At 39.6% G+C, this 24,679-nt stretch overlaps 1 protein-coding gene across 11 annotated transcripts in view; it reads right to left on the minus strand.

Moving 5' to 3' along the window:
- Positions 1 to 2,054: 2,054 nt before the first annotated feature.
- The window catches only part of LOC126985814 (PHAF1 protein CG7083-like), a 34,116-nt gene continuing 11,491 nt past the window's right edge, over positions 2,055 to 24,679 (minus strand). The window contains exons 8-11 of one of the 11 annotated variants that reach the window (XM_050841232.1): positions 20,852 to 20,998; positions 14,788 to 19,169; positions 10,670 to 14,506; positions 2,055 to 10,591 (exon numbers count right to left, since the gene is read on the minus strand). In XM_050841232.1, coding sequence (XP_050697189.1) covers positions 19,110 to 19,169; positions 20,852 to 20,998 — 207 coding nt within the window. In that variant the 3' untranslated portion in view covers positions 2,055 to 10,591; positions 10,670 to 14,506; positions 14,788 to 19,109. Of the gene's footprint in view, positions 10,592 to 10,669; positions 19,170 to 20,851; positions 20,999 to 24,679 lie in introns of all 11 variants that reach the window. The other 10 variants (XM_050841227.1, XM_050841229.1, XM_050841230.1 and 7 more) reach the window with 10 other exon arrangements.

A 24,679-nucleotide genomic window follows, 5' to 3' on the forward strand; every position in this document is an offset into this window, starting at 1 on the left:
AAATTCCCCAAAACACCAAACTAACGAGATAAACACCCTTAAAATACCTGAAACATCACCTAACATTATTTTCCCTACTTGTACAGCCTCCAGACAAGCATCACAGGTGTCCAGCAAGTGTTCTGGACAGGTAAAAGGGGATAAACTACAGCTCGCACCTTCACCAGAACCTCCTAACCGTGATCAAATGGGAGAAGGATGCTGTAGAGACGAGATAAAATGCCAAAGTACTCTTCCACGTGAAATTAAACGTAAAATAAGCTCTCTAGACCAGGCAAATGTGTTAAACGAGGAGAGTTCAGCGAGGGAGCGTGTGCCAAGTAACCTGCTGGACTTAATCAAATTTACCTCTGAGGATTTCGACTACAATGTGATGCCAGTAGATGAGGAGGCTGGGGAAGACTCACGGGAAAATCTAATCCGTGAAAATGGAAAATTAGAAAATATCGCGTTTAGAGAGAAATCGATGGAAAATAAGAGGATAACAGACAAGACAGAAATTTTAACACAGGATAACATGCCAAAAGAAGGTGGAGACAAGACCATAAAGTGTAATAAAGATGGGAGTGAAAAAGTGGAGCAGTGTGATGATTCGTCAAATAAAGCATATAGGTATCGTAAAAAGGCGACGGATAAAGGAAAAATACCAGAAAATAGACTCAAAACTACGTCAATCTGTCTTAGAGCCATGGAAAGGGATAGAAAGAAGGACTTTGCCCCTCTCCAAAGCCAAGACCGACAGAATAAAAGGAAAATGTTTCTGCCGAGCCCAGGAAATGAGGCGAGGAAAACTAACACTTCGGCAGTGGCCTCGAAAAGGAGAGAAAGTTCCCTGGAAGCTAAAATTTCATGTGCTGATAAGTGTGTTGATGGTGGTGGTGGTGGTGGTGAGGCAGGCTACAGCAAGGGAAAAAATGCATCTAATAGGCCACAGACATTTATGATAAGAGATATTCTGGCATGATCTGTTAGGAATTATTATACCACTATATTCTAGGAAGGCAAAGAATGCGAATAGGATTAATTTAGTGACTTGAGCTGTTAGAAATATATTGATAATCTACCAAGTCAAAAAATACCAATAGGCCTAACACATTTATGATAAAGCGATATTTTTGGCTCCACATCAGAGTGGTTTGGTGTTAGAAATTTAGTTTTACTCTGAGGCAAAAAATACTTCATAAGAACTTTAAATATTTTTGATGAGATATTTTGGCTTGATTTTGGGTTATTTGGTGCTAGAAGTTTAATTATACTGAAATGGCAGAATTTACTCTTTACTATGCTCCAACACGACTACTGCATGTAACGAAACACGATAAATTAATCCAGACAAGGAAAGGTTTTGCCAGCGTCGGGGATCAAACCTGCGACCAGTGAGACGGGAGAACAACTCCTTAACCAGTCAGCCCAAGAGGTACCCCGCTGGCAGAGGGAATTATGGGAGGCTTGCCCATCAGGCTTAGTCGCTGCACTACAATACTATTAGGGCAAAAAATACTATTAATAGGCTTCAGACACTTATGATAAGAGATATTTTGAATTTGTTTAGAGAGATGTAGTCGTCTAGGAATTTATTTATAGTATTCCAAGGCAAAAAAGTAGTTAAAATAGGCCTTTCAGGATTTATGATAAGATATTTTGGCTTAATTTAGAGTGACTGGAACTGTTAGAAATTTATTTATACTATTAGACCATCCACTGCGACTGGCACAGATTTGGCCTTCACTGGTAGCCTGGTAACATATATATATATATATATATATATATATATATATATATATATATATATATATATATATATATATATATATATATATATATATATATATATATATACTCCCAGGTCTTTCTCTGCCTCTGTGGTGGATAGTGGAGTGTTTCCCATGTGGTATTGGTATGCTGGATTTCCCCTCCCAAGGTGCATGACTTTACATTTTTCTTCATTGAATTGTAGCAGTCACTTTTTGTTTCTCAGCATTGGGCATTGGAAAGGTAATGCCAGTGCCCCCAACCACTTCGTCTAGTGTTGATTGTAGGTAATTAATAGAGTGTTGATTATTATCTGTATATTTTCATTTGCTTTGCATGGTGAAAATCACAATTTCATCAGTGTCAAACAAAGTCATCCGAGAAGGTGATGTCCGAGGACCAGAACTCGATGCTGTATGAAATGTGGGAAGTCATACGAAGAACAAAAGAATGTATATGATGGCTCATGATCGTAATGGGAGGTGATCTTACAATGTGACGAGATACGGAATCTAATCCCTTGGTGAAGTTTATACAGAGAAAATGCAAGGGAGTCCAGTAGCATATCAACAATATTATACATTATAAGAGCTTGCTACTACTTGACAGCTTTTATACAATTCGGTTAAGTCTAATATGTTGTGTGGTTCAGGGATGATGGTGATGGCTAAGGAAAGAAAACATTGAACTCTCACTTTGATCATATAAAAAATAATTTCCATCCTGCCATATTTGTCAGTTTACGGTATACTATCACATTTCAGAATTCAGTTGTAGTAGATTAGTTAATAATAATAATAATAATAATAATAATAATAATAATAATAATAATAATAATAATGACAATAATTCAACACCATTTTAACATTACAGATTCATAAAAGGAAATATTACGTAACTATACACAGAGAACAGAATTTAACTTATTGCTGAGTTAACATTATTTCTTACAAGATTTCTCAGACACAGATAAGTCAGACCCTCCATTTTCTATTCCCCCTTATTAAGATTTGTTGAATGGGTGTAAGGTGTGAACGCCAATTTGTACGCATGTTTCCAATTAGTACTCACATCAAGGGAAGAGAGAATCCTTATAAAAATTGAGCCGAGGGTTAGAAAGGAAGAAAAGGGAAGATAATGTGAACTTAATTTGTTGTTATTTGTACTTTTGCCCATCTTTTTTTTATTTTTTTTTTAATCTGGTTGTCAAAATAATAAGTTGGTCAATTTTGTCATGTTTTTGTACCTGTGCCCAACTTTTTCTTAATCCATTTGACAAAATAATTTGTTAATCGTTTCGTTAAATCAAAATCCATCAATTCATTCTCATTTTTTTAAAGCTGGTTGACAAAATAATTCGTTTAGTCAATTTTGTCAACATGGAATTTTTCTACTTCTGCCAAAATTTTTAAGCAAGTAATTGTCAAAAAAATTAGTAAATCAACTTTGTCAACATCACTTTTGTTCCTTAGCTAAAAATTTCAAACCTTTTCCCTTGATGGTTGTTAACTGGAACGGCCGCACAAACACACTATTGGGCATTGACACATCCAACTTTTATGCTTTGTCTGTGGTTCATATTGCCAAACGTATCGGACTCCAATTACGACTATTTCTCAAGGCCAAAGAAGAGATTAACCTGGTTTTCATGGGCGCTCTTCCCAGTCAAGGTACAGAGGTCACGTAAAACTATCACCAGGATCACAAAACAATCCATGAAAATCCCAGCAATTTCTACGAGGCTTTACAGATAGGCGAACAGAGGTGCCGATACGTTTAAAATTACAGGCTTCTCTCTGTCTCTCTCTCTCCTGTAACATTTAAGTGGTTGTTAAAGAGACACTTAGGCACATCCAATACCTCTTAACTCACTACCAGTAATACTTATGATAGTAATAATAATAATAATAATCGTCGTAATAATGGATAATATTGCCTCATTGTCGTAAGGAATTTTCTTAAGGTACTAAAAACACACCTTACTTTAGCATATACATTTTTTTTCCTTTTGTGTTCTTTCTAATGTCAACTGCAATAATACGCACAGATTTTTTTTTTTCACTAACTTTCTTCTTCCTTGCGGTCCATTTCTCCCTCCCTCCCTCCCTCCCTTTCTTTTTTTTTTTTTACCCTTATTATCCTTCCTTCTTCCCTTCCCTCTTTCTCCCCTCCCCTTTTTATCCACATCTTTCCCTTCCCTCATTGTAAACTTTTTTCCTCTACAGTTTCGCTCATAATCTCTCCCTTCCCTCCCTTCTATCCCTCCATTTCTCCTTGTATCTCTTGTTTCCCTTTATGCTTTCAAACCATTACTCTCCCTTCCCTTCCATTCCTTTTTCCTTCCCTATTCAATCCATTACTCTCCCTTCCCTTCCACCCCTTTTTCCTTCCCTATTCAATCCACGTCTCTCCCTTCCCTCCCTCCCTCCATCTCATAAATGCAGTTGAGTAGAAAAAACTCTACCTAAAGCTAAATGAAAACAGTTTCCGATCCACTAAAACACCTGCCTGTGGTATAAAAATTAACTTTGCCCGCAGTCTACACACCCACAACTCGCTATGCCAAAAAGGGCTAAGGGAGGCGACGCACATGGCACTCGGCAGCCAGTCACAGTCGGTCGGTCTTTTTTCCACCCCTAGAATGGAAGGTTAAGCATCAGTATAACCTTCGCCACCCTCCACACACACACTGGAGGGGAATGGCGCAAAGCAGGTATACAGGTGGATAAACGACTTAACCGACAGCCGTGTGCCAGGTAAACCAAGCACCTCGTCTGCTTCTAATGACCTCGTAACAACAGCAGCGAGAGTGATGGCAGCGAGACAGTGCGCCAAGGATATGTTAGCCAATCCGTACGCATGATCCCAGTTAGTACTCGCATCAGGGAAGAAAGTTACGCTACTCAAGAAAGTTTGACTGATGTAGTTGACAAAAAAAAGTGTTAATGAATCATAATTTTTTAACCCAAATGCCTCGTCATATAATTAGTGATGTGCATGGATGGATTAACGAGATTCCCACCGTCCCTATCTACTATTTTTAGAATGCTTAATTTTTTTAGTGTTTTAGAAAGTCACTTGAGAAAATTTGATCGAGGTAGAAAGTCGTCAATTTTTTATGTCTCAGCTTAAGATTCTAGTGTTTTAGAAAGTCACTTGAGAAAATTTGACTAGTAGAAAGTTGTTCAAAGAATGTTTATCAGTTGTAATTTTGGACAATAATTCATTTAGCTTAGTTTTCAAGGGTTTGTCTCCGTGATATTTAACTTTACAAGGATTTTAACATACTTTTCTAGCGTTCTTCCTGACATCAAAATTAACCGGATAACATCTTAATTTTCTAACTCATTTTCTGGGATTTTAGCATAATTTCCTACAGTGTTTTCTTTCCCCCGACATCGACACTAACTTGGATTTTAACTTATTTTTCACTAGTTTATTTCCTCGTGTTGTATCCCTGACATAAGGACTAACTGGGGTCACATGTACAATCTGGTTCACACACCGCCCACTGCCACGCTGACGCCCCTCTCGCCTACCTATGCACTGCCCTAGCTTGTACTTCTGTTGTAAATAGCTAATCGTAGACACACATACACACTAACTCTTTACAGTACACAAGGTTACGCTACACAAGCCTCATCTACGTTGACACCAAAGGAGCAGCCTGCGGAATAGAAGAGCGGAGAGAACGGAAAAGACATGGACGAATGAGCGAAACCGATAACCCGATTTAAGGAAGGAAAAGTAATGCATGAAGGAAGAAAGATACTGTCTCACTCGGATAACTCATACATCTTTCCCGATTGGTAGATATGCATTATACTTTTATTTGCCAAGAAAAAAATGGACAAATGAGCGAAACTAATGCAAAACGTCTCACTCGGAACACACGCTTTCCCATTTGGCGTAAGGGATTTTTATTTATTTGCTTTATGAACTCAGGAGTGAACTACGAAATTGTTATGAATATTCCGAAAGTCCAGAATGAGGAGATACAAAGCAGGTTAAGGATTATGGGTGTCTTGGAGATAAATAGACCCAAGGAAGGCTTTTTAATGCTTCTGCTCACTCACACACACACACACACACACACACACACACACACACACACACACACACACGAGCAAGTAGAAACCATACACATATATCTGAAACCCATCATAGTTTTTCTCTCCTTCATTCTTTTTATTTCCACATTCATCATTTAAAATTCGTATTCATATCTGGGAAGAAGTCACTCAATTTTGCTAGGGTATGAAAATAAACTAGTATTAAAATAGATGTATTAATATTTTTTTCACTCAATTTTACTCTTTTTCATTCCTGTTTCTGCCTCAAATATATCAGCTATTTCTCATTCTTCTGTCTGCAATACATCAACTCAATCTTACTTTCCTTCCTTAATTTTTCAGCATACAATACACCAACACACTCTTACATCCACTCTTCTCTCACTCACACACACACACACACACACACACACATACATACATACTGGCAAAAACTGCAAAGGGCTGAATATTTTTTAAGTACATCAAGCTTTTCACAAGCCTCTGTACACCTTCAAATCCTTCCCTACACTTTATCCTTGAATACAGAGAAACACAGGTCTTGGTGCCTTTGATAGGGTGTGGCTCCAAGCATCGATACAAAACCAAGTCAACCGAGTCAGTCCCTCCCTCCCACGGCGATGCGATATAGTAACCGTAACATGTGAAAGTCGTATTAGTAGTATAACATGTCCATGCTCAAAGCTCCACTGTGGCCATGTGCAAACGCTATATGAGGCGCTATACGAGGCGTCAGAACCAAAGGAACACCAGCACCATTTCTACGAGTTTGAGTTATAGAAGATGAAGAAGGGTTATGGGTATGTCATACAGGCGTAACGCTCCTCAATCGCACAGTGCAGGTAGCCAAAGGAAAATAGGGCATCTAGAGGGTGTACTGAGGTATTAAAACAAAGCGACATTGATTAAAAAGAAAGTCAGGGGTAGTAGTTAAGGCTGAGGAGGACGGGAGTGGAGTTTTCTGTTTGCTTTCCCGTCACGAATGCAGACAGACGGAGGAGGAGGAGAGAGCATATGATCATGAGTAGGAGAGACATACCCTGCTCAGCCCCATAAGATAAAATAAGGATGTTATACGAAAAGAAGACAAAAAGAAGTTACCAATGCAGAGAGACAAAGAGAGTGTCTATGATCATTAAGAGTCGGAGAGACCCATACCCCGTCCAGCCCCAAAAGGTAAAATAAGGATGTTAAATGAAAGGAAGGATTGACTGATTGATTATTTGAGTGTTCATCTTGGTGCTGCAACTGCTGGGTCTTATGGCACTGAATTTAATACAGAACTATTATACATATTCTAAAAACAAAAAGGAACAGAGAAAAAGAATTGGGAACATCGTTGAGTTGGGGAGACTTATAGCCTATCCAGAGACAACTGAAAAAAAGAAGAGAAGAAAAACCTGGGAAACATTAAGTAAGCTCTCGAAATGAAAAGAAAAAGGAAAAGAGAAGAGAAAGTAAGAAAACATTGCCAATAGTAGGAGAGACTCATACCCCATCCAGAGACAAATGAAAAGAAGAGAAGGGAAAGCTGGGAAACACTAAGTCTTAACATCTCAAAATGAAAAGAGGAAAAGAGAAGAGAAAGTAAGAAAACACTGCCAATAGTAGGAGAGACTCATACCCCATCCAGAGACAAATGAAAAGAAGAGAAGAAAAAGCTGGGAAACACTAAGTCTTAACATCTCAAAATGAAAAGAGGAAAAGAGAAGAGAAAGTAAGAAAACACTGCCAATAGTAGGAGAGATTCATACCCCATCCAGAGACAAATGAAAAGAAGAGAAGAAAAAGCTGGGAAACACTAAGTCTTAACATCTCAAAATGAAAAGAGGAAAAGAGAAGAGAAAGTAAGAAAACACTGCCAATAGTAGGAGAGACTCATACCCCATCCAGAGACAAATGAAAAGAAGAAGAGAATGGAAAGCAGGGAAACACTAAGGGTTGTATTATTAAACATTTAGTCACCCAAGTACACATATTTTACTAGGCTTTCATGGGAGTTGTGGGGATTTCCAGGGGTAGTTTAATGACCCTGATGGTAGTTTGACCCTTCTGTACCCTGAACCTGAAGAAACACTCATTAGAACCCGACTGACCCCCTCTTTAGCCTTTAGAAAAAGCTGATGTGAGAAGTGAAAGTGTCTTATACCGACCTAATTAGTCACCCAAGTACACATATTTTACTAGGCTTTCATGGGAGTTGTGGGCATTTCCAGGGGTAGTTTAAGGACCCTGGTGGTAGTTTGACCCTTCTCCTGTACCATGAACCAAAGAAAGCACTTGTGAGAACCCAACTGATCTCCGTTTTGGCCTTTGAAAATAGTTGAGGTGATAGGTGGAAGCGTCTGACAATATCAACCTAAGCCCCATCATCTCGAAACTCACGATTGGCATGGCTGTCCCTTAGGTTCCAGACGCCTCATATGGTTACTGACAAAAGGTGTGCTCCCCATGACAAACAACCACACCACACAGATACAACCATTCATTTTTTACACAAGTCCGTGGTGTGGGAAACAGATGCGGTGATGATAGTAATACACGGTAGTTTATCATTAACAGCGAAAAACAGCGACAACACACACGTTTCAAACCCAAGAGTTGACGTCCGTTTGTATTATACTTTTTTTTATACTGACGCAGCTGCTCGTTTTTTACTCTTAGCACACGAAGGGCATCCCAGACCCAGATCGAGGCCGAGGGAGCGCCCCAACCCTGCGCCAAGTGACGTGCGGAGCGGCTGGGAATGATATGATTAAGGCCACTGAAAAGTTACGTTCTGACCCGCCAAGTTTTGCAAGTGTTTGTGTGGAGACGAGACATGAATCACAATGGTAAACGAATCCCCCCCCCTTCCCTGCGCCTCCTGAGCATCGCAATACCAATTAGTATGCGCCAGTCCAGTCTACTCACGCCAGAGGAAAAGAACGCACTCGGGAAAATTTGGGCCGAGGTGTGAAAATAAACTTATGTGAGGGGGGGGGGGGAATAGACGTAATTTTTGCAGTCGATTTTCTGCCTCAGGTAAATTTTCTGAAGTATTTTTTAACTTGTGAAAATTTGGGCCGAGGTGTGAAAATTAACTTATGCAGGGAAAAAGAGATGTAATTTTTGCAGTTGATTTTCTGCCTCAGGTAAATTTTCTGAAGTATTTTATTTTCTACTCGGAAAATTTGGGCTGAGGAACAAAAATTAACTTGACGTGGGGAAAAAGACTATTTTTGCAGTCGATTTTCTGTCTCGGTCAAATTTTCTTGTCTTTAATTTCAACTGATTTGAGTATTAATTGGATTGGCATGCTTGGACTGGTGTGTGTGTGTGTGTGTGTGTGTGTAGGCAATGTTCGTGTATCTCTGAACAAATGCAAGTCTCGGTTACGCAGAAATCAGCGCAAGACTTTAGCGATGTTTGTGTGAAGCCGCAAACACATAAATTTTTGCTGATAGCCGAGTGTATGTACGTAAATCACTGCCATGTGCGCATATGTATAGACGATAAAGGAAAACACACACACACACACACACACACACACACACACAAGTAAAAGCAGAAAATATATATGTACTGCAAATATACTACATGCACATCGGTAGTATAGAGACAATCGCTAAAAATGAAAGTATTGCTCACCATATTATAGTAGCTTTGAAAAACGACCTATTTAGTAATACATATGCGTTAATAAAAAAAGATTATTATACCCGATGATCCTTAAAAATTAGCATCTTTTTTTGGTTTTTGTGAGATCTTATATACTTTTTATGGAGCTATGGGGTCGGCAGGGAAACAAACGCACGCACACACGCACACGGCTATACTGAGGTGCGGAAGAAAACCTGAATGTCGATAATAATAATGGTAATAATAATAATAATAATAATAATAATAATAATAGTAATAATGTACAATAAGGATGCAGTATCACTCTTAATCGTAATAAATAGTACAACACACACACACACGCACACACACACACACCTCCAACTACTAAAACGATGATGCAGTAGTCGCCGAAATCAGCTAAATCATTCTCTTGACTCGATGACAAAAAGCGGAAGGTTCTTAACAATTAAATCGACAGTGTTAACGTACCACTAAAGCAATTCTCTCACGTCACCCGAATCAACCAAAACATTCTCTTCGGTAGACGACAAAAGGCGGTACATTTTAACAAGTTACTAGTGTGAATCTGCTTTTTTTTATAGCAAAGGAAACAGCTCCAGGGCAAAAAAAAAAAGAAAATAATGAAAAAAAGTCCACAAATCACTGCTCCTATAAAATGAGTTGAGAGGAGTGCCCGAAAGAGAGGTCAATTTTGGGGGGAGAGGTGTCCTGATACGCTACAATGCACAAGAGTATACTGTAATGTTCACCCAAATCAGTTATTAGCGATCTTTTGTCCATGAGAAAGGCAGAGGTTTAACCCGTCCGCTGGAATTGGCCTTTACTGGTAGCCTGGTCACATACACTCCCAGGTCTTTCTCTGCCTCTGTGGTGGATAGTGGAGTGTTTCCCATGTGGTATTGGTGTGCTGGATATCCCCTCCCATTTTTTTTCATTGAATTGTAGCAGCCACTTTTTGATCCATTCCTGTAGCTTGGTGATGTCTTCTTGTTGGAAATCCACAGTCAAGGGGTTAAAAAAAATGCTTAAGATGCTGTGATGTCACTTAAACCAGCTAAACCAATCTCCTCATAACAAAAGTCGCTAGTGTGATGGCTGCACTTAAACTGTACTGTCACGTCACCCAAACCAGCTAAAACAATCTCCTCATAACAAATGTCGCTAGTGTGATGGCTGCACTTAAACTGTACTGTCACGTCACCCGAACCAGCTAAAACAACCTCGACGTTATACGAAAAGTTACTCTTACGAATGTACCTCTCTTTGGGCCACTCTGCACTTATATCTTTTGTGGAAGCAGCGATTAGCGGGTGTTTTTTTCCTCTACGCTTTTTTTGTTGTTGCCCTTGAGCTGCTTCCTTTCCTGTAAAAATAAATACCGTAATAATAATGCTGTCATATCGCCTGAATCACCAACACAACCTCTTCACAAACTCCGACGGCAGAGAGAGGCAGATGCTGTCCCGTCACCCTCACATACAGATCCAGAATAATGCCGGTCACTGCTTTACATCCAATACACACGCGGGTAATTAGTTATCAATAACGTGCAGCTAAAAACCATAGGCATACGCTGTACCACGTCAAGCAGGTAAAAAAATATGAACAGTTCTTTTGTCTCACACACACACACATATTAAGAGGAGTGAATAAATAGTTGAATAAATGCTCAAAACCACCACGAAGCTTATGAAAAACCAGCTTAAAATATATGAAGTACGCTAGAGTTGAAGATACATGAAGAGGAGATAGAAAGAGAAGGAGGAGGAGGAGGAAGAAAAGGAAGAAGACGGTTTTAGTGGTAAGGAGGAGGAAGAGGAGAAAGAAAATGAAGATAGTTTTAGTGGTAAGGAGGAAGAAGACGAGAAAGAAAATGAAGATAGTTTTAATAGCAAGGAGGAAGAAGAGGAGAAAGAAAATGAAGATAGTTTTAGTAGCAAGGAGGAGGAAGAGGAGAAAGAAAATGAAGATAGTTTTAATAGCAAGGAGGAGGAAGAGGAGAAAGAAAATGAAGATAGTTTTAATAGCAAGGAGGAGGAAGAGGAGAAAGAAAATGAAGATAGTTTTAGTGGTAAGGAGGAAGAAGACGAGAAAGAAAATGAAGATAGTTTTAATAGCAAGGAGGAGGAAGAGAAGAAAGAAAATGAGGATAGTTTTAGTGGTAAGGAGGAGGAAAAGGAGAAAGAAAATGAAGATAGTTTTAGTGGCAAGGAGGAGGAAGAGGAGAAAGAAAATGAAGATAGTTTTAGTGGTAAGGAGGAAGAAGAGGAGAAAGAAAATGAAGATAGTTTTAGTGGTAAGGAGGAGGAAGAGAAGAAAGAAAATGAAGATAGTTTTAATAGCAAGGAGGAGGAAGAGAAGAAAGAAAATGAGGATAGTTTTAGTGGTAAGGAGGAGGAAGAGAAGAAAGAAAAGAAAGATAGTTTTAATAGCAAGGAGGAAGAGGAGAAAGAAAATGAAGATAGTTTTAGTGGTAAGTAGAAGAATAGAAAGAAAAGAAAGATAGTTTTAATAGTAGTGTATGATAGACGGGAGAAACACAGCAGACAGGGTTGACTTAGCTAATTTGTATGCACTGAACTGACCATAAAAAATATAAAATAAAAAAACATTGCAATTAGTACTCGTATCATAAACAAAATCGCTCGGGAAAATTGATCGAACGGAAGAAAATTCAATCGTCGCCAAAAATACCGTTAATCAATTCTCATTTCCGACGAGTTGATTTTCACTTCCCGACAATTTTCCGAAGCATATTTTTTTCTTTTTTGATGCGAGTACTAATTGGAAAGGTGTGCGTGTGTGCGTACAAACTGGCTAGCATGACCCCGAGGAAAATAATGTCATGACGTTTATATATATCTTTTTTTTTTGTCCTGTAAGTGCATTCTGTCACTCTGGGGAGGACACACACACACACACACACACACACAGTCGCCAAGTCAGTAGGAGAAAGAGCAAACAAACATTTTAACCTCCCATTTTCTTTTCGAGGAGAGAGAGAGAGAGAGAGAGAGAGAGAGAGTGTAAAAAAGTAACATAACAAACTTGATATTGTCGTATATTGTAAAAAGTGTTAGTCAAGCAAAATTCAACCACTGCTAAAAGAGGTGACGAGAGAGAGAGAGAGAGAGAGAGAGAGAGGTTCATTGTCGCATTTGCTCCTCCCCCATCTTCCTTAGCCAACCTTATCCATAGTAGCAAGACAATAATGTATTTAGCAATTATTCCAGACTTAAAAACTACTAGCCTAATATTCTTTTAAGTATTATAATGCTTGAAATATGAAAGACTTTATTGGAAACTTAGAAACTACAAACATAGAGGATGTATTATTATTATTATTTTTTTTTTTTATCCCTCGAGACGTGAGGCGTTTGTCACACTAATATGTATTTTTGTTTTTTGTTTTCTGGCTTTGTCTTTTTTTTCAGCTTTCGTTAAAAATTACAAAGTCTCGTGCAGCCCCGCGGGAATAATTGGGTGGCGGGTGGGTGGTGAGAAGACAGACAGATAGACATGCCACGACGCTGTATTGCAATCACTTTAGACGCACACACCGAAAAAGAATGATAAGTAAAAAATTGATGAAGTAAAATGCCACTGTCCGATGTTGTACGGGAGCAACTTTCCAATCACCTTTGACGCACACACCGAAAAATAATAATAAATGAAAATACATGAAAACGCCACTGTCCGATGTCAATTTTCCAATCACCTTTGACGCACACATCGAAAAATAATAATAAATGAAAATACATGAAAACGCCACTGTCCGATGTCAATTTTCCAATCACCTTTGACGCACACATCGAAAAATAATAATAAATGAAAATACATGAAAACGCCACTGTCCGATGTTGCACGGGAGCAACTTTCCAATCACCTTTTTTATGCACACACCAGAAAAAAGAGGAAAATGTAGTAAGTAAAAAACCACACCACTCCACTGTCTTATGGGAGTGACTTCCGACTGCACTCCAAAACAAACGAATTTCCAATCACACCTTTTTTTTCAACACACCAAAATAAGAATACAAAAATAAATAAGATAAAACACCGCTGCCCAATGTCTTACAGGAGTGGCTTTCGACTACACTTCAGACAAACGAAACTCGACACTGGTTAAGCGAAACATCAGAACGGACACCAGTTTCAACCACCTCCGACACACACAATAAATAATAAAAAAGCAAATGAATTAAACCACCACTACCCAATGTCTTGCAGGAGTGGCTTTCAAACGCAATTTAAACAAACGAAACTCGACATCGGAAGCGAGACGTCGAAACGATCGCCAATTTCCACAAACCGCTCCCACCCACAATAAGTTAAATAAAAGCCTTAAAGAACATACAGCCCAAATGTACTCCGGAACTAACCCTCAACTCACCAATGGAAGCAAGAAGAATTTGACACAAGTTAGAACAAAGAGAATGATAAAAGCTACCACCCAGGACAGTATTGGAACCTCTCTATCTCTCCTCCTCCTCCTTCTTCTGCTTTTGTTTTCAGGGGATGGAAGCCCTCGTAGGGGGTGGGATCAAGGGGTTCAGAGGTCAACAGGATGGGTTATCTCGCCCCTCTAGTGGTCTGAGTTGGGGCCTTCTCGCTATGGCTAAAACTACAACATGGGCTGAGTCTTTTGAATTGTGGTGTGGGAGAAAGGGTTGGTAGTTTTACACTTTTGGTAACGCCACCCTAGTGAGTCCCTTAACTTAGGGTGTAGGGTTGTTCTGCACACTGGTTCTTCATTTTCTTAATTAAAATGTTTAGTTCTTCTTCATATGCTTCAGTTTCTTAACACATGGTTCTTTTTCTTATGATAATGTACACTTCTTTCCGTTCTAATCTCTTTTCTTAATGTGTGGTAATGTACAGTTCTAAGCAGTTCTTCTATACATTCTTTCTTTTGCTGATCTTATACTGTACAGCTCTTCACATTCGTCATTTCTCTTTACTACAGTTCTTGACATTCTTTCACCCATTTTCTTGTTTCTTCAGTGCACAACAAACTCTATCTCTGTTTCTAAGGGACATGATCTTACTTTAACAACCTGAACCCATTATCTTAACTTGACATGTAGTTTTTTCCTCTTTACTACAGTTCTTTACATTCTTTCACCCATTTTCTTGTTTCTTCAGTGCACAACAAACTCTATCTCTGTTTCTAAGGGACATGATCTTACTTTAACAACCTGAACGCATTGTCTTAACCTGTGATGTAGTTTTTTTCTCTTTACAGTTCTTTACATTCTTCCACCCTTTTTCTTGTTTCTTCAGTGCACAACAAACTCTATATCTCTGTTTCTAAGGGACATGATCTTATTTTTACAACCTGAACGGATTGTCTTAACTCGCCATGTAGTTTTCCTTTACTTCCTTCCTCTCTTTATGCAACACAGAACGAGGCATCCACTCCTACATCTATAAACTGGGTTGTGGCGTTGCATATTTTCCTCACGGTTATCACTTTTCAGGGTTCTAAACTAATGGTGATATACAATGGTTCCTTTCCACTCTGTTCCCCAAATTTAAACATTCTTTTTATCAACTACTTTTCTTCTATCACTTGTCGGTGGGTCACAAACTACTGGTGATATACAATTCCTCTTTCACTCTGTTACTTGTATTCAGCTCCTGTGACGTATCTACACTAATCGCTGTTACTTCTTCACCCACAACACCACCACCACCACAACCATCCTATGTAACCCTCTGTCGCCTCAGCACAGCACAGCGCACCCAAGACAGTGGCTGTGTGTGTGCGCCTTGTGAGGGCTGGTCCGAGGGCTGCTTGAATCGCTACTAAACTTACGAACCAGATCCACGTTTGGGCTTATCAATATGTATAATGTTTAAGTAAGAATAAAAAGTTGATTGTCTGTAGTAATCTCAGCTTAATGTCACACGGTTGCCTTCCTCTTTTGAACTGAGCAAAGAACACACACACGCAAAGGACGAAGCCTAGAACACAACTCTTTCAATTAAAAAAAAGTCCGGCGGCGTGTCTCTCGTACGGACTCACAGCGCTCCAAACTCCTCCTAATCTTGTGGACGAATAAAAACCTAACAAAACGAAACCATAAACCAGAGTTCCGCACACAACCAGGGAGTTACATGGAGCAAAAGAGACACTGGAAATGCAAGCAATGGCAGGCAAGGCGAATTTTATCCTATCTCTTTCATCCTTCCCTCCTTTCCCTGTTCCTGTTTCCAGCTCCTTCAAGACACAATGCTAACACGTCACCCTTGGCAAAGAAAGACGCAGGGGATGTGAGTAACGAAGCAAAGACTTAGGAGTGAAGCTACACATTGTTACGCCAGATTGTTTTAAAAGTGGCATTTGTATTTATTAAGTTATGTGGTTAGTTTGGCTTTTTACTTTCTCTTTTTTTTTGAGATGGAGTTAGGAAGAAGTTTTGGATTTTCTGAGCTGCTGACATATTACAAACTCAGTCTTAAAGTGTTATAAAAATCTACTGCAATTTTGAGTACTGAATTTCATATCTAAGATTCTGAAACACTGCATGATTCCAAAAAGCTATGCACTGATCTCAAAGCTTATGGATTCCAAAGGGTGACAAGTAAGGAAACGAGAAGGAAAAAACTAGCTGGGAAAATTAGTTCTTGAATCAGGGAAAAAACTAGTCGGGGGAAAATAAAAACTGACGTACAAAAGAAATAACTGGTCGGGAAAAAGTTTTATAATCACGAAAAAATTAGTCAGAGGGAAAATAAAAAACGGACATAGGAAAAGGAAAAATCTAGTTGGGAAATTCAGAAAAATAATCAGGGGTAAAATTAGTCAGCTCTAAAAAGGAATGAAAGAAGGAATAAAAACCCGACTTATTATTTTTGACTGATATTTTTTACACAATCTTTCGAGTGGTAATCTGTCGCCTGATTCTGTGACCTCTGAAAGTCCGAAAAGATTGTCAAATTGAGATAAAATAATCACTTGGTTGAAATTATGCAAGAATCCCCTTTAGACATTTTCAGGTGAGCTCTCAGCACACGGCTACGAGGAAAACTTAGTAAACGTAACCATGGTGGGCCGAGTCTGATGGAGCGTGTGACTGCCTTGAACACTGTGTAGGGTGTGCCGACCAACCTGTACGCGCATGGAAAAAAAATATTAAACTCGGGAAAAAATTATCTGAGGTCTGGACATGAAATTCAGTCAAAATAAAGATTGATAATTATTTCTCATTTCGACGGTAATTATTTTTTCTTTACTTCATCTTAATTCTTGATCTTGAAGGCAGACAATTTTGCTCGAGGTGAAGTTTTCTTGGCCAGACGATAATAACAACAAAAAAGTTAAAGGTTGTGTTTTTCTGAGGAGGTCAAAATAACCAACATGAGTTTTGGGACAGATAAGAGTGTCCCATGATTTGAGTACTAAGTCGGGCAAGTGCGTACGAGTTAACCAACACACCCTAACATACGCAACGGTAAAAGGAAACAGGAACGGAAGGTCGGGATATAGACACACCACGCCGGTCATTAAATACGGAAGCAGTGATGAAGTATGTACAGCTCTCTTTGTGCCTGTCGCTGATGGTGAGTCTTTGAACTACCAAACAAGACGCTTTGAACTAGGGGTTAAGGCTCACACCTCCAGAATATGGCATCGTCGCCCCTCGAGAGTGAACGTGTCTGATCTCATGGGCGACGCAACAAAAGGGGTTCGTTTATGTCGTGTGTTTGTAGTATTTTTGAGTCTACGTGTGTGTGCTATGCTTGTACACTCGCGCTTAAAAACTCAACCACCCAAGTAAAAAAGAATAAAATAAGGGTGTGTTACCGTTGGCAGATTAACGTACTCAAGAGCATATTATTTACCGTTTTTTGACGCATAACTATTGCCAAGAAACATCAGGAATTAACTATTTTAACGCTGAATATAAATGAATCTAGTTACTGGGGCCCAGGGGACAATTTCTGGGTCGGAAGTTAGTAAATATAAGAGGCTGAGTACGAGAATCTGTCAACATTGGTGTGTATCAGTTTGTATGTACCGTTTTAAATCACTACTCATCGCAAGGGAGGTTAAGGAAAATTGAACTGAGGTGCGAAAATGAACTTGTCAGAATAAACTGTTTGATTGATCTTTATTATGACGGTACATCCTTCTTTTTCACACCGCCATTCCATTTTTTTCCAGACTACTACTTCTTCAGGAAAATTGAAATGGTGTCGGAAAATGGACTTGTCAGGATAAAATGTTCATCTTTAATATGATGGTACATTCTTCTTTTTCACACTGCCATTCCATTTTTTCCAGACTACTTCTTCTTCGGTAAAATTGAAATGGTGTCGGAAAATGGCCTTGTCAGAATAGAACGTTAAATTCATCTGTATTACGACATTACGTACTTCATTTTCACACACCCATTCATCATTTTCCAGACTGTTTCTCCCCTGGTATGAGTTGTGATGAGACCGGTGCGCATGAACTGACGAACACACCCCAAGTCATGATTTATTTCTGAGACAACTCGCTCTCTCTAACCACAGTCCGTTTTCTCCCTTTAAATAATGATAAAACAAACACGTTCTTTCCACCCACATTCACTCCACATAGAATTAAATTATCATAAAACTCACGCCGAAGCTGAATCCTCCCTCGGCCGATGCCACACTAAGAGAAGGTGGATGCGTGCCTCCTGCCTTCCCCCGCCACTGACTCCTGTTGTTGTCTTGCCTGGCCAGGGAGGGAGGGGCAGGGAAGGAGCTCAGCCTGGTGTGTCGTACAGTGCCCGTCCCTCAGACAACCTCCTCGTCAATATCAACGCGGGTTTCATGTTTGATTGGTCACTGCACTGTTCCGCCATCATCCGTCACCCACCTCCAGCCTGGGGCACACCCTGGGAGGCGACGGGGGCAGGCGAGGCCCACCAGGCGGCAAGTGTTCAAGGACTATGACCCTCAAGCCACGGTCCATCCCTCCCGTGTCACCCGAACAACTTGGGTCACTGGAGGCACCACCCGGGGTCATTGCATTGCCGAGCCCCCTCACCGACCATGGCACCGTTTATTTATCTTCCTTCAGGTGCTTTGTGGCAACCTCCAGGGCTGGCATGGCACTGTTTATGGAGTGTTTCTATCCCTGGTGGCACAATGTGTGGCACTTCCAGATTCTTTCAACGAAGTGTTTCCCCGCGACGCTCAGCAGAGGACTTGTCTGTCTGTCTGTCTGTAGGTCATAACATTCTCTAGCACCATTGATCACTAAAAAATGCAAAACAAAAATAACCTCACCATTCAAAAGCCACTGCTCGACCTTCACTGCCTCCATCCTTGCCAGCCATTTTCTTAGTAGTTTTTTTTTTTGTATTTTTGTCATAATTTCAAATGAGTAAAAAACTGTAACTCACTCGTGGGCCTGTCTCAGAAAAATTAACAACTTTCCTGAGGTTAGATTAAGATTATGTTTACATGTACATACAGATATATATATTCTTTACAATTAATGTATATGTATGCGTAGTACTAGATGAACTCTGCATGCGTGTCGGTGTGAGGCGTCTGTAGCTTTGTGTGTAGTGACGCGTGTGTGTGTGTGTGTGTGTGTGTGTGTGGTGTGTGTGTGTGTGTGGGGCGTGACGGGCATTCTCACGGCCTGCCTTGCCTTCATCACCCCTAGAGCCAGTACTATGCCGCCTCCTCACTCTCATACAGCGTCACAGAGGCTATGTGTCCGTTGGCCATCACCTGGGGAGGCAGAAGGGAGGTTAATCACTCTATATGTACCTCGACTTTGATGGAGAAGACGAGAGAAGAGAAGAGGATGTTTTTTTTACAGTAAAGGAAGCAGCTCAATGGCAAAAACATATAAAAACAAAAGTCTGCTAAGCATTGTCATGTCTATTGCTATGCCCATCACTATAATCCATTTTCTTAAGCTGGATCCCTGGTAGCTCCTAAGGACGCTGCTGATTGACTGTTGGCGGGCGGGGTGTCTGACGTCATCATTGCCCAACACACTCGCCAGGGTTTAGAAAATACTCATGTTTCTTTACATAGCTCTTCTGTTGCACAAGAAGGTGAATTCTCTCGACATCTTTAGATTAACCCAGCAGCAGCGACAGGCCAAATTTGTGCCATGATTTTAACTCCCCAAAATAGATGATACATAAACTGATCACAAATGCTTTGACATATATTATGAAATGGTTTGTGTGAGGGGTGATTTTTTCTCGTTTTTCTCGCTTAGAGGGACCATTAAGAATCATGATCCCCGCTGCTACTGGGTTAAAGAGTGATTGTACAACTAACACAATTTTCATAACTTAATAATAGGGTAAAAAATCAAAGTAATTACAATGAGTGCAAGTCAGAAGACATCATTTAATGTTAATGTTTAATTTAATGTCAATACCACTTTTTACTTACTATCTATATTTGCAGCAATTATGGAATCAATTTAAGAACAAAACATTAGTTCTCATAAATGAAATCCTCCTGAATATGGTGGTATTTTCAGATTTTAGATAAAATGCAAAATAAGAGAAGACAAAGAAGGATTTTTAAATTGGTATAATTATATGTTATTCTCTGACATACCATAATTACTTCATTTTTTTTAAACCTACTGAGTTTTAACCCTTAGATGGCAGCAGTATATGAAGAGCAGCTCCTCCCAAAATGAATGGCCTATATAGTCACTGCCGACCTTAGCACCATGGCATAAATATAGTTACGCCGCATAAGAGATGTTTTAACTATCGTCATATATAGATTCTACCGCAATCTGGAAGTGTTGTCATATTCCTGCCTCACAAAACTGACTGAATTTTGGACCGTCTATATAGAGTTCCACCGCTGACTAAGTGTCGTATTAAAAGACATTTCGTCACCCAAGAACACATATTTGACAAGGTTTTCGTAGGAGTTGAGGGCATTTCCAGGAGTAGTTTTATGACCCTGGTGGTAGTTTGACCCTTCCTCTGTACTGTGAACCTAGAAAACACATATCTGACAAGGCTTTCGTAGGAGTTGTGGGCATTTCCAGGAGTAGTTTTATGACCCTGGTGGAAGTTTGACCCTTCTTCAGTACCATTAACCTGAAGAAACACTCATTAGAACCCGACTGACCCCCTCTTTGACCTTCAGAGATAGCTGATGTGAGAAACGAAAGTGTCTTATAATACCAACCTAAGGGTTAATCGTCACGTTACAGTTGTACAATCACTGCTTAGTCCGATGATGCCAACACAACTTGCCTATCTTGTGTGACAGATGAGCAAGTAAAAAAACAACTATTTTCTGACCACAGGCTAGCGTGCTCACTGATGGGAGACGCCAGATGCCCTGCGCTCTGGCCCGTCTCCTTCACTGTAACAAACACCTAACAAATAAACAGAATAAATCTCAGCTCCTGTGCTGCGCCTCACCTCAAATATAATGTCTTGATATGCGTGGCAGAAGGTTGAGCCAAATGGGTTGGAGGTGTTGGTGGAGGAGGAGCGGTGCAGCACGACAGGCCGGCCGCGGGGCTTGATGCGGGAGCCCAGGGTGTCCCACAGGGTCACGCTCTGCACCTGTAACGCGCGCCGGGTTACAGCATTTGGGGGCACTCTTACATAAGGCTTAATAATAATGATAGTTTTATTAAGCCCAGCGGCATATACAAAAAACAAGTAAACAAACGAAATTGAACGATAAACTTTATATAAACGTATGCATGTCTTGGTTCTCTCTCTCTCTCTCTCTCTCTCTCTCTCTCTCTCTCTCTCTCTCTCTCTCTCTTAGCCCCTTGCCTTGCACTTCATATCTTAGCTGATTTTGTATTGCTCTTTACTAATTGTCTTTTTCATTACCTCCAACTTTTTTTACCTTTTTTTTTATTTTTTAGCTTCCGATTTTCGTTTTATCTTCTAACTTTTTTACTTTTTAACTTTACCCTTTTGAGTTTTTTTTTACCTATTTTGCTTCTAACTTCTCAACCTTAGTTTAACTTTGAACTTTACTTTTGACCTTTCTTTAACTTTCAGCTTTTTTATAACTTTTTTAACTTCCATTATTTTAACCATCTTTTCAACTTGCAACTTTTTTTCATTCCTCTTCATTAAATCATCCTTCTTTTCCTTTACTTCCTCTCTCTTCACTATATCCTCTTTCTTCTCATTTATATAAATTCTCGCAAGCATCAAACCCACAAAGTATCTATTTAATCACCATCACTGATCTCAAACTTGGCCATTGTATTTTTGGTGTATACATAATTTTCACATGCACACAAAAATAAACCAATTACCTAGACCAGTGGTTCCCAACCTATGGTCCACGGACCGGTGCTGGTCCGTGGCTTATGATTTGCTGGTGTGCCAAATTGCTTTACTAGACTTTTTATTTGTTCATGATTTAAGAAAATAATAATCTGTCAAAGCATTTAAAATCTGTTAATATGAAAAATTATTTGGATATGTGCATCTTTTATTGCTTATATTTGGATTTCTAATTTCATTTGTAAAATATGAGATATTACGTTTTGGTGTATTGACAGACCTTGCAACAGGTACATGGATCTATCACCATGACAGCTGGTCTTTTCCATGTCTACTGTAGTACTAAGTGCTGTAGTTAGTGTAGTATTTTTCCCTCATGGGGTCCATTTGAATAATTTAGCCTTTATAATCATTTTACTTTGTATAATGTGAAACATTACATTGCATGGTATTGTCCCATTGAATTGTAAATTGCTAAAAAAAAAATATATATATATGCATTTGGGTGGAACTGGTCCGCAGAATTTTTTTTCACTTGCTCGACTGGTCCGTGGCTTCGAAAAAGTTGGGAACCACTGACCTAGACAGCAAATAAAAACAATGTCCAGAACTGCAGAATCAATGGAGGATCACAATGCACTAACACTCTTACATTAGCAGGAGGGGGGATGAAAGGAAGATCGGTGGAGGTTTAATCCATGCAGAAAGGAAGAATCTTAAGCCCATATTCTTATATGTATCGGTGCCTCAGTTCGCCTGTTTGAAAAGCCTCACGTAGAAATTCCTGGGCTTTTCATGGACTGTTTAGTGATGCTGGTGATAGTTTTACATGACCTCTGCACCACGAACGGGAAAAGTCACCCATGAAAACCCGGTTACTCTTCTCTGTGGCCTTGGAAAACAGTCGCAATGGGGGACCGATACATATAACAACATGGGCCCTAACTCGTGCAAGATTAGTGAAGCAAGACAGGGCAGCCGAGGGGTGGTGAGTGTGTCCCGCTTACCATGGTCAGAACAGGCGCGGAGAGTGGCACAGCCGAGGGTCACAGCGGGCCAGACAGAACGTGGAAACAAAAAAGTATAAAGAAAAAAAAATGAGACGGCAATGCATGGAGGAATAAAATAAGTAAATAAATTAATAAGAAGCTGTTAGGGGTTTGAGTACAGCGCATGCCAAAAGTAGTTGTCGGTTCAGGGAAAAAATTATGGTTTCTGTGTGTTATATTTCACTTGGAGGAAGCCGAGGAAATGCTAGGAAATACTCGAACACACTCAAGTAACGGAAAAAATGAGTTACGATTTCGTGAGTTAAACAAATGACGCAACACAGTAATACATGGAAGACCGACATGACTTTTGACAAGCGTTGTACATTGTGTTGAGGAACTGAAGAGGAGGAGGAGGAGGAGGGGATGAGTGTATTGTGTTATGTTGTTAAGACTAAAACTCGTATTCTCAAACATTTCATTGCTTACACACCCACATTTGATAAGGCTTTCATTGAGGTTGTATCGGTATTCCCATGGGTAGTTTTATGAGCCTGGTGATAGCTTGACAAGGCTTCTCCACCATGAACGTTAAAAACACTCATTTGAACCCGACTAATCTCCTTTGTGACCTCTGGAAATATTTGTTGTAGGAGCCAAAACTGTCTGAGAATACAGGGCTGTGATATATGGCTGGTATTATAAGATACTTTCACTTCTCACATCAACTATTTCTAAAGGTCAAAGAGGGGATCAGTCGGGTTCTAATGAGTGTTTCTTTAGGCTCATGCTACTGAGGAAGGGTCAAACTACCACCAGGCTCATAAAACTACTCCTGGAAATGCCCTCAGTTCATACAAAAGCCTTGCCAAATATGTGAACTTGGGCGACAAAATGTTTTAAAATACAACCCATAGCTAACACTAATGGTAAGTGTTGATAGGTATGTATTGATGGATTAAGCACACTGAATGAACTAGTGATTAATAACATGTCTAAGCTACTCTGTAAGGTACTTTAGGAACACTTTAATAACATGCTTGGTGCTGGAAGGGAAATTATCTACATGAAACTAATTACAGTCGCCCTTCAAATAGTACAGTTTCGGTTTTATACGGATTGTCTGGAAGGTCTTTTTAGGATTTTTAAATTTCCTGCTTGTCGGGAAATATAAAAATCCTAAAAAAATCTTCTATGAAAATCCACATAAAACCGAAACTGAACTATTGGAAACCTTACTATTTGAGGGACGGCTGTATATTCATTCATTCATGCAGGTCATTTTTATTTGCTCTGAATGGTTCACTTCTAAAACGTCTCACTAGTTTATAGCATCTCGTTGAGGAATTACGGAACGGCACACTTTAGTAGAGCCAAGTTACTCATGTTAAAGGCAGGTAAGATTATGTTGACTTCACCTACACTAACTTTAGGTAAAACAAACAGACTGTACATGCAGAGTTCACTAAATACCTGGAACACAAACCTGCTGAAAGAGAGGTTAGTTTAAGACAGTTAAGAACACACGACTAAACAATCTAATAGCAACAGTGTGTGGGTGTGTAGGCAGGGAAGGGGGTGACAGATACACTGCACACACAACCTCTACCAAGGCACTGAGGGACAAATATTAAGACATCCGTGCATAGCGTCGCGGCATTAGAAAGTGAATATTAGCGTGGATAGATAGAGGGATAGATAGGTAGACAGATGTAAGACAGGGTGAAACTGAAACATAGAGGTGACGGAAGAAAGGAGAAAAAGATGTACGAAGGAATAGGAAAGATGGAAAAAATAAAAATAAGGGAAGAAAGGAGAAACAGTGGAAAGATGGAGTATAAGGAATAGCATTTAACATAAGAGAGAGAAGAGAATAGAGAAAAGTAGATGAGAAAAAACTCACAAAACTTAAGGAGAAAAAATTGAAAGATGGAAGGAGAAGAGAAAAAAAGGGAGATGGAAAGAAAAATTAAGAAAAAAGGAAAAAAAACATTGAAAGGCAGAA

This window comes from Eriocheir sinensis, chromosome 60, assembly GCF_024679095.1.
Source record: "Eriocheir sinensis breed Jianghai 21 chromosome 60, ASM2467909v1, whole genome shotgun sequence".
NCBI classification, from domain to species: Eukaryota; Metazoa; Arthropoda; class Malacostraca; order Decapoda; family Varunidae; genus Eriocheir; species Eriocheir sinensis.